Source organism: Apostichopus japonicus, chromosome 6 (genome assembly GCF_037975245.1).
Source record: "Apostichopus japonicus isolate 1M-3 chromosome 6, ASM3797524v1, whole genome shotgun sequence".
Taxonomy (NCBI): domain Eukaryota; kingdom Metazoa; phylum Echinodermata; class Holothuroidea; order Aspidochirotida; family Stichopodidae; genus Apostichopus; species Apostichopus japonicus.
Window position 1 is genome coordinate 10,468,292 of NC_092566.1, and position 14,515 is coordinate 10,482,806.

General features: G+C 35.0%; 1 protein-coding gene across 2 annotated transcripts in view; it reads right to left on the reverse strand.

The window, feature by feature from the left end:
• Nucleotides 1-7,508: 7,508 nt before the first annotated feature.
• Nucleotides 7,509-14,515, reverse strand: part of LOC139968954 (uncharacterized) — a 37,802-nt gene continuing 30,795 nt past the window's right edge. Inside the window, exons 23-28 of one of the 2 annotated variants that reach the window (XM_071973589.1) lie at nt 12,908-13,078; nt 12,381-12,440; nt 11,101-11,133; nt 10,967-11,040; nt 10,161-10,207; nt 7,509-9,889 (exon numbers count right to left, since the gene is read on the reverse strand). In XM_071973589.1, coding sequence (XP_071829690.1) covers nt 9,128-9,889; nt 10,161-10,207; nt 10,967-11,040; nt 11,101-11,133; nt 12,381-12,440; nt 12,908-13,078 — 1,147 coding nt within the window. In that variant the 3' untranslated portion in view covers nt 7,509-9,127. Of the gene's footprint in view, nt 9,890-10,160; nt 10,208-10,966; nt 11,134-12,380; nt 12,441-12,907; nt 13,079-14,515 lie in introns of both variants that reach the window. The other variant, XM_071973588.1, reaches the window with a different exon arrangement.

The following is a 14,515-nucleotide window of genomic DNA, read 5'->3' on the forward strand; positions in this document are numbered from 1 at the left end:
GGCGCTCCATAAGAACATTGGAACAGAGGATTATAAGATGCAAACATTAATGCTGCGAATATTCGATTCATGCTATAGTAACGATGCAAAGCAAATTAATACTCCCTGCGGTGATTTTTATCCTCAATATTTCCGTAATATCAGCTTATATGCGGTATATCACTTGTAGAAAGTCATTTATAAAAAAGGGGAAGATCCACTGAGATAACCTTAATTGAGTTTCCGCCTCAGGTTTACCAAGCCAATTTATACAAATTGTCACTAATTGACGTATATCTCCGCTGCTTGTATGAAATAACTTGAATGCATATATAACGGCTCTAATGGATTATATTAACTTTATGGAAATCCTGAGGATGGAAAGGTGAATTCTCAGTTATGTCATCAGAAACGGAATGACTCTAGTAAAGTATGGTTACTTTATTTTTAACTTAAAACGTATCAAGAATATTTAACCCTTAAAGATTTGCATGTATGTTAATGTAGGCTGTAACACTTTCCTATTGTTAATTTGTAACAAGTAAAGTTTTTAAAGTGATCCATTTGTGCGATCATACGAAGCAGTTTTTCTACAGTATGTGTCAGTTTAAAGGAATGCGATGAAATCCATTGCAGCTTTCATACATGTTTTATAAAATGTAAATATTAACTTAGGTTCAAATATGTTTATTTAGAGCATTTTATCTCATAGATTGAAACTTGAAACGGTAATGTTAGCGAGTTTTGTTAAGTGCTGACGGGCAGTCTGCTTTCCATGGTCACTGTTTTACCTTCTTTTTGTAGAAAGCAAAATAAAGTGATTAACAGTATTATATATTTGACAAGTATATGGTATCAAAATTAATGTTTCAAATGGTTTTGCTGAAAGCTTTTTATTTGTTATAGTTTTTCTTTCGCATGGTCAAAACTAAATTACGGAATCATGAAACTAACGGGTACATTTGTTTCATATATCGGTGTATGGAAAGATGAACATGTTTGCGCGTTGTTGGGTGTGTCAGACCAAGCAGGTGCTATTCCGAATAAGAACTCCCTGTTGTAATTGAACCTTTTTATTATTGATACCTACATTTGGAATGTAAACAATTAATGTAAACAAATTGCCAGAAAAAACGCCTCGCAATGAAGGATTTTCCCGTATAAAACAGATTGTTGGTTTAGCTTAATATTTACAGCTTCTACATCTTTATTTTCAGGAGAGACTGTCAATTCTTCTCTTCTCAGACGAATCATTTCTATGTTGGTGCCCTATAACCATCGTCTTTTGACACATACAAATCCAACCTAGTTTCTCGGTCAGTGAAATGTTATTTTGAGCTAGATTTAGTTGCCGCTGGATCTATCGACACAGTAACGTGCAAATTTGTAACTCAAGCATTTGATGAAATTTTTTAATTATTCGGTCACGTGTCGCGAGATACGGTACGATTCCAACGAGGTAGGTTAAATGACCCAAGTCAAGTTAAAAGTTAGGTCGATGCACAATGCGGCCGTCATCCGGAAACCGCGCTCATTATTAACAGGAAGGTATAGGTGAGATGGGTGCATATACACAGCCTGGTATGTTATACAGTATGTTACAACTGTTCAGCACGGCAAAAATAGTACATCAGAATTACTAGCAAGCAAAAGTGTTTACGACAAATATATATAGGCCTCTATATATATATATATATACGGTTTCGAACCTCTGGACATACAATCAGCGTCCATAGCCTAGTGGTTAGGGTGTCCGCATATAAAGCCGGAGGCCCGGGTTCAAATCCCGGTGGAGGCTGGAAGATTTTTCAACTCATTACGATTTCAATAATATATATATATATATATATATATATAGATAGATAGATATATATATATATATATATACACCCACCTCAATCAGAGGATCATAAACTTCCATTTACACAAAAGATCCACGAAGAAGTGAACGGCCTATGAGCCTGACATGTATTTATAAATAATACAAAAGTTAGCTTATTACAAGTATGAAATTTTCCAAGGTATAATTCTTTATTTTTTTTCTTGGGTAAGCTTAAAATGAAGATATATTTAGTTACTTCAGAGGCCCAGTTAAATCTTCGTTTACTTTGAAATTTGTGTAATAACACGTTTTCCATTTGCCTTTTAAGGCTCACTTACTCATAGTCTAATGAAGCGCGTCCTTAAGACACATAGTGTGACTGGTACGACTAGAATTATATATATATATATATATATATATATATATATATATATATATATATATATATATATATATATATATATATATATATATATATATATATATAAATGAAAATCGTAATGAGTTGGAAAATCAAGAACAGTGAAAAAACTTTCAGCCTCCACCGGGATTCGAACCACGGGCCTCCCGCTATATATATATATATATATATATATATATATATATATATATATATATATATATATATATATTTATATTTATATATATATTATGTTATAATTCCCGCCAATATTGACGCACTTCATAACAACCGCTTATACATCGCACTGTCTACGTTTGACGTCAATAGCTCGCGCAGTGCACAAGTTCATGACGTCTTTCACGTTTTGCTTACATCTACACATCTCATATATATCTACCATTTCTCGTTTGGAAATGTGATAAATTTTAACAAAATCTACATATGAACACTATTCATAAACATATGTACACGTTTGCATATATTTTTCTTTCCATTTTTCATGACTTAAAGCATTCCTAAAAACTCGCATATAACTCGATTGTTCCAAAGAAATATGACCGCCCTTGAAAAAAAAAAAAAAACATTTCGAGGCATTTTTAACAGTAGAGTATTTTTCTGTACAGGGCAGTGAGTAAAAATTTTGTGCATGGGAATTTCATGATCCAGGGTCGTACTTTGTGTTTAAATGATGTCAGAAATAAGAAAATGGTTATCGCCTTTGGCGATGAAGATGTCAGATTTCACATCAATATAAAATTTCCCTATAAGTACCCCTCGCATTTTGAATGATTATTTGTATCGCAACGATCGACTCGATCCTGTCAAATGTAACTTTTTTGAAAGGATACTTCCGTCGTCCACGAATTCGAAAGATGGTTCAGCTTATAGCTTAAGCGGAAAGATTTTCTCTCGGGTTTCAAATGCAGTTAAATTGCTACATATTGTGATTAAAAAAAATAATGAGAAACTGTTAATTTCCTTTACAGCCACCGGAGAGACCGGATGTTCATGTGTTCTAAACTGAAAAGTACATAAATGTATATAGAGGAATACGAGACGAAACGAGTTCAGTTCACAAAAACGTGAAAAAAAAGATAAATTCATCTTACAGCTAAATATATAACGCTCTCTCTCGACTGTTAAGGTGGAAACAGATTATCACATTACTTAAATTAATATGCAGTAGTGCCCAGTAAAGTGATTTCATGCTATAGCATTTACCGTATGTTTTTGAGGTTTTCTGACCGTAATGGATACCTTTTTATGGTTAAAGAAACACTATTGGAGGCAGTGGTGCAACAGTGAATAATGTTTGGTATCAATCGTTTGTATCTATAGACATGAATTTAATTTTTTGTTGGCTGTACTTGGTCAAGTTTGGATGTATGTCGATATGATTTACATTTTGGTTATGCCTTGAAACGATTACCTCATTTGAATAAACCTGAACATGGTGGTCTCAGTGGACTAAACTCCGATATGACTTACCTTTTGGCTATATCTTGACATGGTTACTTTTTGGTTATACCCCGTATGACTAACCTTTCGGCTATTCTTGACATGGTTACCTTTGACTAAACCTTGACACGATTACCTCATTTGACTGAACCTTGATACGGTTACCTCATTTGAATAAACCTTGATATAGTTATCTCATTTGGACTGAACTCCGATATGACTAACCTTTCGGCTCTATCTTGACATGGTTACTTTTTGGTTATACCCGATATGTCTAACCTTTCGGCTACTCTTGACATGGTGACCTTTTGTCTATACGTCTTGATGAACCCCTCTGGCTATTTGTTAACATGGTCATACCTCATCTGACTATACGTCAACATGACTTACCTTTTGGGTATAGCCTACCTATACATGGTTGTAGCTGATTAGGCTATACCGCAATATGATATATCTATTGGCTATTCCTCAACACGAATACCTCATATGAGTATATCTGGACATGAATAACATTTGGTCTATATGTCGACATGATCTGGATATGGGTCGATATGGTTATACCTCATCTGACTATACGTCAACATAACTAACCTTTTGGCTATAGCGTACTTTGACATGGTTGTACATCATTTGGCTATACCTCGATATCATTTACCTTTTGGTTAAACCTCAACACGAATACTTCATTCGAGTATATCTGGACATGAATAACATTTGGTCTATATGTCGACATGATTACCGATTAGGCTGTATATACTTCTATATAATGACCTCTTTTGGATGTGACTAATAATGACTATACGTTTTAAGCTGTACCTCGGTATTAATATCTCTTCACTTCTACCTCAACATAATACCCTATCAAGCTATAGCATACTTCGATGTAAGTGACATTTTGGCTGCACGACTGCAGTTATGATACTTCGTGTTAAAAACGAATCCTTACCGGCGCCTATTTTGTCAAGCCGTTAATAAGTAAATAGCCTACCCAAAAACGTCAGGCACACTACTACTTCAACTTCATATTATCCATATCAGACGTGACTTTCAATCAAATATATTGAACATTTAACATGAATAATTAGTTAAGCGTCCTTCTTTTATTATTATTATTATTATTATCATTATAATCATTATTTTTATTATTATTTAACAAAGTAGACACGCAGTCGTAAAGTGATGGTTTTGAATGTTCACCCGATATTAGGTACTGGAGATTTGTCATAATTAAATATCAGAAAAACTTCACATTCTTCTTAATATAAGTACTATCCATAATCGTTTCAAGAGCGAAAAAACGCTATTAGTAGCGTCCTTGAGGTATGTTTGAACGAAGTTCTTTTTATGTTTTTTGTTTTGTTTTTTGGAGAGTGATTCTGTCTGTCCTTTTGTAAGTGATGGAAAATAATAGCTTTTCCGGATGTGTAATTATAATGTTCTTCGATTAAAATCGAAATTTGCACGAATATCTTATTATCAAAAAAAGATACAGAAATGTATATATTAAGAATAGCGATCGTGCGTTGCTAAGGAAATACAAAATCATGACGTCACACATTGGTAATATGACGCAATGTTCATGTCAGAATTAAACATTCCCAATGTAGTCGGTTTACAAAACTATTTTCATGTTAAACCAGAAAGAAGACTCGCGAAATCTGATGACATTATGTTATAAGAAATGGAACAGATGGAAATTCAAATCAACATGATGCAAAAAGGGAACTACAAAGAAATAATTTTCGTCTGAAGGCCTCTGTCCTGAAATATCAATAACCGGCTCGTTATTCTCCAGGCAAAATGCACCTGTCTGGCGACGAATGCAAAAAGTAAAATATTAAACCGTGTGTCATTTTCATGTGACATGGTTTTCCGGATTGGTTTCATCCCGATGGGAATAAGAGGTACCTATAACAGCCATACACGTTAAACGGAAAAGTGACGTTGTGCGCTGTCATATTTTACGGGCAGGCGATAATTGGATTTGTAAAGAAGGTTTTAAAGTATAAGGATTTATAGTTTTGAGTTTGCCAGAATAGGTGAGAGAATGTCCAACTAAAACTGATGAGATTTTGTCACTCACTGCTACGATAAGTTCACGGAAAAGTTACGGGAGGAATCAAATGAAAAGAACGTGAAAAAAAATTATATGTAATGGACGGTGCAATCTTGGCATCAATGAAGATCATATAACACTAGCCTGTATGTTATGCATTACTAACTTTATTAGACATTTTGTGAAGTATTTCTTGTTAATTCGCAGGAGCCTGTAAGCTGTAAACATCACTGTTTTTAGGTCAAAATGAGAAACCAATTTGAACACGAGATTACATGTACAGTTTATGAGGTATAGTACAACTTACGAGTAACTCCCGAGTCATATGTAATTTTCTTTTGACAATCTATGACTATTGGACACTGTATGATAATAATGTTAAAAACAGAGAGGAGGGGAGTATATATATATATATATATATATATCCCTTATTTTTTTAGTAAGTAGAAAGAGACTTACGCCACCACTTACCAGCCTTACCTTGGTCAGCGACACGGCTGACGATGACAATTTTCACTAGTTGGTGAAACGCGGATAGTTTTCTTCTTTTTCTTCGTTTTAGTTATAATGTACCTATAGTTGCAGTAGACTCGTGATAATGCTATAACCTATCGTGTTAGGAATATTGTTTAACATAATTAGCTAAACGCCCAATGATATATACTACATCTTACCTTTTAAAACATCAATAATAGTTGTGTTTCACTTTGCACCTTCACAGTTGTGTTTGTTTGACTATATTATGAAGGCACTCATTGATTCTGTTCCACATATATGTCCAGTTTTTAAAGCGTTCGTACAATTAGGCCAATATGACATTTGGCCTCAATTGACCTTTGACCCCGGCCCTAAACATACCCTATTTAAAATTTCGTCTCATCATTCTTTACATATCGTGTGGTTTAATGCATTTTTCCTACATGTTGTCAAGCACAAAATGGCTAAAAACCAATTGTAGCGTTCTTGACCTTTGACATTACACATTGTTTTGTATTACATTGACATGAAATCGACGACTTTACCATCAAGATGACATTGGGAGTCGTAATGACCGTTGATTTACAGAAATATAATATATGGTTTTGATTTCACTCATCCTGCTTCATATATCATAAACGATATACTGCAGTACCGTTCACTTTGTTCATTGAACATTTCTACTACATTATAGTCAATTGTCAATTGTCTGTGTAAAAATGTAGGTTCTTGGCATAGGTCACATGTCATTGACATGTCAGTAGAAAACTGTACCTTGTCTTTATTAAATAAGAAAAGAAACAACTTCCTCTATTTGTCCATGGTCCTTAACACGAAAAGGGGACTTCAGAGAAAGCTGGACTGATCGAATGACACTTGGACAAGTATTGGCTGACATTCAGTCATCGCAAATATGAGGAGGCACAGATGCAGGAATACTCATGATAAATACAAATTACATTGCATAGGATGTAGGTTTAGGAGTGTAACACACAAACTGAGGTACTCTACGGGGGCGGGGGGGGGGTGGGGTAATGATTCAGACAGCATATATTTGCAGAATATAGATTGCAGGGACATTTGCTATGCAGTTCCGCCGCTTTCACGTTATACTCTATAGGCGACCCCACATGCAGTTATGATCGAATGTGTGCAAAATGTCTGTGAAATATGTCTGTGAAATGTGTCTGTGAAATATGTCTGTGATATATGGGTGAAAGTGTCTGCTCATGTCTGTGCAATATGAAATATGGGTGAAAATGTCTGCTTAACTTTAAAGGAAAACAAGAAAGGAGGAGAGTGAAAGGTTACAGTTTTATATTTTAACTTGTTTATTCTTTCCCTTTTCGTAGCGAGTTATAAATGACTTTTAGTGATCTTAATTGTTGTCTGCAACTATTCTTTGGCGTTATCTTCTCTTCGCGTTCATTTATGAGTAATTATGCTACATGTTCAATTCTAATCTCCTTAGCTTAACTGCTCATAACGCATGCGCTCCGGCTATATTATAATTAACGTTATAAAGAAACTTTGCAGGTTTTACAAATGAGTTCTGATCAATTTTGAATGTCTATTGTGTTTTTTAAATGGGACACATTTTTATGATGCAGAGGAAAATTGTAGTTTATGAAATTGGTCAAAATGTTGCTTGCGAAAATTATTAGTTTGCCTTGGTGAGGATGTTCTGAATAGAAGAAGTATGCTATGGCACGAGACCTTCCTGATAGGCAGGGAAAATACCGGTACGAACTTTAAACTGAAAACCAGTGGTGAGAAGAAGCTAGGCTTGCTTATGTTAGTGTTTTCTCTGTGTTTCTGGGTATAAGTCATAAATTCACTATAAAAAAAATTATTGTTCTCTGTGAAAAAAAAAACTTGAATTATATTTTTATAAGTTTAAAAAAATTACATGTAACATCGAGTAAGAGATTATTACATAAACAAAATATATTTTAATGCAGATAAGAGGCTAAAAGTATTTGAACTACTGTACGAAGCTTTCTATATTAAAGGGATAGTCCGGTGGCTAAAGTTCATTGTTTATACCAGAATTCTAAGTAGGAAGGTTTGTTCTTTATGTGATAAATGCCACATTATGACAGCATTGTACATATTTGACAACATTCCAAATGTATCATATTTTAAGGATAGATGAATAACAATTTTAAAGTACAAAAGCAAAGCTTTTTGAAGAAGATTTACATGATGATGACATCACAGAACACTAACTGTTATCCACTTCCTGGTATATGGAAGGACGTATCTGTTAAACAACCATACTTGAAGTAACGAAGAAGCTTTTGAGTGGGGCTGTTGGGCTGATCTACAGTGTTAATATTCTTCTCTTTCACGTTAGAGTCACATTTTCTGCCACCGGAGTATCCCTTTAAAGCTTACCAAACAAGAGTATTACGTAATGTTGCGATAAAAGGTCTCAGTAATAATTCTTACTTAATTACTATAAAAAATAATTACACATTTTGCTTGCAAAAAATGGAGGTTATTAGCGTTAAGTCACGCTAAAACTTCAATACATAAAAAACACGAAACAGTCAATTGACGTATTCTGTTTGTATGTCTTTTAAATTCAGTGCATTTCACAAAAGGGTTTTTAGAGCACTACATTTAAATTATATGAAAGAGTTCTGAAGACAAGAACCACAGCAACAAAAATGAGATGAAACCTGATAGCTTGAGAATATAGTAACTTTTATCAATAATACAAATTGTTGCGACTCTTAGCATCAAAACGTCTTCAGAAATATACACTTAGATTATTCAGGAGGAAACAAGCCAAAGCTTAAAAATGCGTTTAACAATGACGACTAAAATTTAAAAATAAAACAACAAGAAAAATGCGTTCCAAAATATTTTGATGCAATAGGCTCGGGTTTGTTTTTTGTTTTGTTTTGCAAGTTATTGTTTTCTCCTACTAAATGTCAACGTTAGGCATTTCATCATTTTCTTGCTTATGAACCCACATGTAGGTATCATCCGGATCTTGCTTAGGGTCTATTTCAACGTTGTCCTGTGTCGGTGGTAGTGAATGTGGTTGCGGTGGGGAAGGAGGGGAAGGAGGGGAAGGAGGGGGAGGAGGGGGAGGAGGAGGAGGAGGAGGAGGAGGGGGAGGAGCAGCAGAAGACGTTGGTGTAGGTGATGATGGTCGAGATGAGTCGAATGCCTCGTTAATGACACCTTCGCTCTCATCCTTTGAGTCAGCAACAATCAGTTGTGCGGTTTCTGATGTATCCTCAACATCATCATCTTGTTGGTTATCGCTTAGTGCGACAGCAGCAGCGACGCCTTCCTTGGATGTATCAACAAGTGATTCACCTGTGTCTTTGGTAGTATCATCATCATCATCATCATCATCATCATCATGATCAGCATCATTGTTATCTCGCTCCAAAGTCTCCTCATTCTTGCTCACTGTTGTGCTGGATTCGGTAGCTTTAGTTTGACTCTTTGAGCTGGTGTAATCTGTGTTGGGCATCGCCATTTTTGGAGGAGGATCAACACTTTTGCCACCGAGATGAGCAAACACTGCGTAAGGGACCAGAGGGGCTGTGTCGCTAGACTCGATGCTGGAAGGTTCCTCCGATGACACCTCAGCTTCTTTAATTGGTCCGTTGATTTCGGGGCCAAGTTCAATCATCGAAAAACTGTCGATTGACTGCATATCGATGATAGCCTCCTGAAATATTTCAAAAGTCGGTTTTGGAATTATATAATTGTATACCTTACATATATCTGTATGGGATATTGCATAATTTCAAGATATATTACTGATTTTTTCCACTATAGCCTTAAACAATTAACGTGTTTCTGTCCCCAACTGGCTTCTCCGGTCTTCTCTTCCTCATTGAAGCTGCAGCTTTGTTGTACTGAACTTTTATGCATGAGAAATCATCAATTTCAGCCACACAATAATTGCGAAATAGGTTAAAGGCATATCTGTAACTTACCTGCCACTCGTACTCATGGACAGTAGCAGGCTCATTTTGAAGCGGTTCTGTAGAAGGGAAAAGCACGATAATTAAATAAACAATTAAAAGTTGTGTATTAGGATACACCTAAAGGAGACTCAATAAACACAAGAATATGTTCTAGTTTGTCATCTAGTCGTTATGCTTTTTCTTCAAATGTCCTGTAAGAATTGAATATATTCATGTCACCCATCTTTTCACATTGAATAGAACTTCCTGGAATTTAATCAGAATAATGTCCCCAAATATACACAAAGTTTAATGATCATTACTACGCATGCTTGACATGTTTTTAATACTAGTATAGTTTACTTTATTCCTCAAATTAGTTTTATTTTCTCAAACTGAATGACGTCATTAAACATTCCTCATTGTCAGCCTATACTTAGTTATAAACAAGAGGGCAGCAACCTCCAAATTTGCTTTGGAAAAATCCTCGTTATTTTTACATTGGTTAAAATCTGGGACTAGTATGGATGACCTAGCTGGATAATATATAGAGTAATAGAATACGTATCTCACGAATTTATCTGGTTTTTATTATCGATAATAATTTATGATATGAATTTCGATAAGGCGAAATCGTGTTCTATACTATCAACCCACTTTAAGAGGTTTTGGAGAGACGCGACACTTGTTTCGGCTTAATTACCAGTTAAAAGTAAAGGTTCTTTCTCTGTGATAAAAACGATTTTTTTTTTTTTTTTTACCATACAACCATACAAGTCACTTACATTCTGAATATTCATTGGCTAGAACTTGGTGTTATAAAACAAAATACAAACCGATTGCGATGACAACAGGTGGCCGCTCTGGTTCGAGTCTTTCGACATGCGGTTCGGGCTCCGGTTCGGGCTCTGGTTCGGGCTCCGGTTCGGGCTCCGGTTCGGGCTCCGGTTCTGGTTCTGGTTCCGGTTCCGGTTCCGGTGTTGGTGTCCTTGCCCTAGTTTCCCTAAAGGTATAAATATGTTTGAAATATTCTTTACTAGTTGAAACAGGAAGTTGTTGGTTGAGACAGAGATATCGTTGTGCTACGTGCTAACTATTTAATTTTCCTTTATTCAACGTTTTCCCACCAAAAATAAAATGAAAATAAGGACTGCTGGTTTTACAATCGGAAGGAACATTTCTGGTCAAATACTGTCAGACAATTAATAATATTAAGGGATCACTTCAGGATCACGTTTTGTTAATATATACTGTTGATTTAAGAATCGGGTTGGTCGAGGTGTATTCAATCTCAAAAAGCTCTTTTTTGATAATAACTCAGAAAAACAAAGATTAAAGCCAACGTCTATTGCTTCATGATCCCGGTATGGTCAGTATGGAAATTAAAGGATATTTTTTGCGGTGCCCATTTATGCTTCACATATTGTTGGTTTCATATATTTGAGAGGCAAAAAATTATCAGTTGGCAATTGAGGCCATATCAGACTTTCTATATCTTGAAACAGCTGTTAGAATATGCGTTCATTGGAATTTTTACTCCATGCAAAAAAATAATAATAATAAAAATAAATAAATAAATAAAAAAAAAATAAAATAAAATAAAATAATAATAATAATAATAATAATAATAATAATAATAATAATAATAATAATAACCCTTGCTTGACCCTATAGAATGTGAAAGTTGTCACATGCTTTCATTTAGGTAAGACATTTTTAGTGGCTTTCATTTTAGAACAATCTAAACAAAAAAATGGCATCACATTGCTTATTCTTTTTTTCAGTACAATTGAACTCACAAAATGCAATTTTAAGCAGCAAATACTGTCCACATTTCATATAAAAGTTAATTTTAACTTAGTTAATATTAATTTCAAATGTTTAGTTGGGGAGTAAGTACAAGAAAAAGACATTTGGGAAGATGTTTTTGGTTGTCTCGTGTCCCTTTTTCCTTTTTTTTCTCTCACTAAAATAAAGGTATAAATTAAGTACTATTATCTCCAATAATCCCAATAAGGCCACTCACCCTGCGGTGACGTGATATGCTCATCTAACTTTCATTACAATATACTTTTAACAAAATAAGCTATCCAAGCGTGAAGTACCGGGCTCTTAAACAATCGTGTCCGACTTGTTTTCGTTAAATGAACGGAATTTGAGGTTTCAACAACAAGTCTCCTTATGTGATTCTTAAAAAAACGTTTTAAAGTGTCAATGCCAAACGAAATGTGTCCTTTGTTTTGTACTTACACGATCACTGGCTCCGCAATCTGTTCAAATTTAGCAAATCGCCTTTTTTCCTCAACGAATCTGTTTTTAGAGGTAATGAAAAATTTTAAAAAAGTTAAAAAAAGAAAGTTTTTAATGAGTATCTAGCACATCTCAACAATAAATTATGACACCTCGTAATTATTACAATGATTTCTTACTAAGAAAATGACACTTCCCGGAAGGGAGAACTGCCAAAATTTTGGCCAATGATTTTTTCAATTTTAAGACTAGGGGTCTTTCCGATCATATTAAAACCAAAAATTGAGAAATGGTGGATCACTTTGTTCCATAATGTCCACAAGTAAATATGGAAATATGGAAAATTTACTAAACAAATTTGAGATAATTGTTATAACAGTATAATTGTGTGTGCATATTTTGTTTAATTTCCTAGTAAAATTAAGAATTTTTATTTTACAAATCATAACAAATTGATAACAAATTAAGTTGTTAAAAGAGAGAATATTGCTGTCAGTTTGAAAAAAACCAAGGAAAATTCTACTTACACACCCCATGATCTGAAGAGCACTAATATCATAATAATGATACCAATCAAAAGAACACATGCGAACATAACAACCATGTATTCTCGAACAGTGTAGAGACGAAATATATCGCGGGTTTTGTCGCTGTTCTTCTCAAGGTTTGATATACCACAGCTAAGTTCGATACTGTCTCTGTAATCGAAGCAAAAGGCATTTATTTAGCAAAAAAAGGAAAATAAATTCAATTTTTTTTTTTAAAGAAACAGCAACAATTATTTTAATGTCAAATCGAAATTCTTCTTTTTCACATTTGGAAAGTGTTCTGGAACACTGACATTTAAACTAATACAATATATTAATTAATTAGTTAAACACTTTATCCTTTGATAACATACATTGGGGAAACATTTTTTGTATTTGTTTGCCTTATAAATAAGTTTAAAGCATTGATCGAAGGCATTAAATTTAAATCATCTCTATTTATGACGGTGGAGGGAGTGGGGGGGGGGGGGAGGAGTTAGAGTGAGGAGGGTATTGATTAAGAACAAAAACTCCCAGCAGTTAGACTATAAGATTTGGCAGTATTTTAGCAGCAAAGGTTATTAAGTCTTATTCTATAAGAGCAGCAAACCCGATTATTATATTCAATCCATTCCATACAGAGGCTTGTGTAACATAACTATAGAGCTTCACAACTCAATTCCCTAGACAGGGTGGACATTTAATTGGAATATCCAGAAATACAGAATAGAGGGCGTCAGAGCCCAATTCGTCAGGTGAAGAATTTTTACAATATGTCCAAGGGTGAACAACTTTGGTATGTCAGAAAATTTCGAATTTTCAGTGAAGGGTTTTATACGTTGTCGCATGGGCGTCAGCAGGTTTCAGAAAGTGGGGGGGACACTATACTATCTAAGCGGAGCGCCACCATTGGTTGGCGCGTAGCGTACCAGAAAATTTTGGGTACATAAGACCCCCTAGATCGCAGGAGACGGCCTTCCTGAGTCGTTTTTAGTTACATCAGAACCAGATCTGTGAGGAGAAATTTTGTCTCACAAAACTAAATTCCGACAGAAAGTACTGGTAGAAAGATGCCGTTCTGACACCAAGGGAAACGAATTACACAGCGTCCATCTAAAACGAAATATTTTCGGTAGTTTGGTATCATATAGTACCCTGCATACAGGCAGAATACTGTCTGTAGGGCCTAAAATATATGATATTACCTTCCTGGTGGGGTCTTCGACTTGTTTTCAAGTTGAAATGCGTCGTTTTCTCTGATTCACAGTGTAGGGCAAGGGGAATTCCATTTCTGGCGAGAAGGGGTGCTTCCACAAAACACTCTAAAACATCGTTCAAACATCGCACAAACTTTTATCAGAGGTCTCAGACGAAGCGGGGAGGGTGAATATCGGAGGAAGGGGGATAAAGGGCCAAGCACTGTTCTAATTTCCAGTGCAATTTATTGATAATGATTCTTAAGTTAGATTCTACTTGAATCAGCTCAGCAATTGTGATAGAAAATCGCGCATATGCATGTGATTTTTTTAATAACTGCTCTGAAAAGTGGGGGGGACAAATGATATGATATCCCCTCCACTTTTGAAAGTGGGGGGGGACATGTCCCCC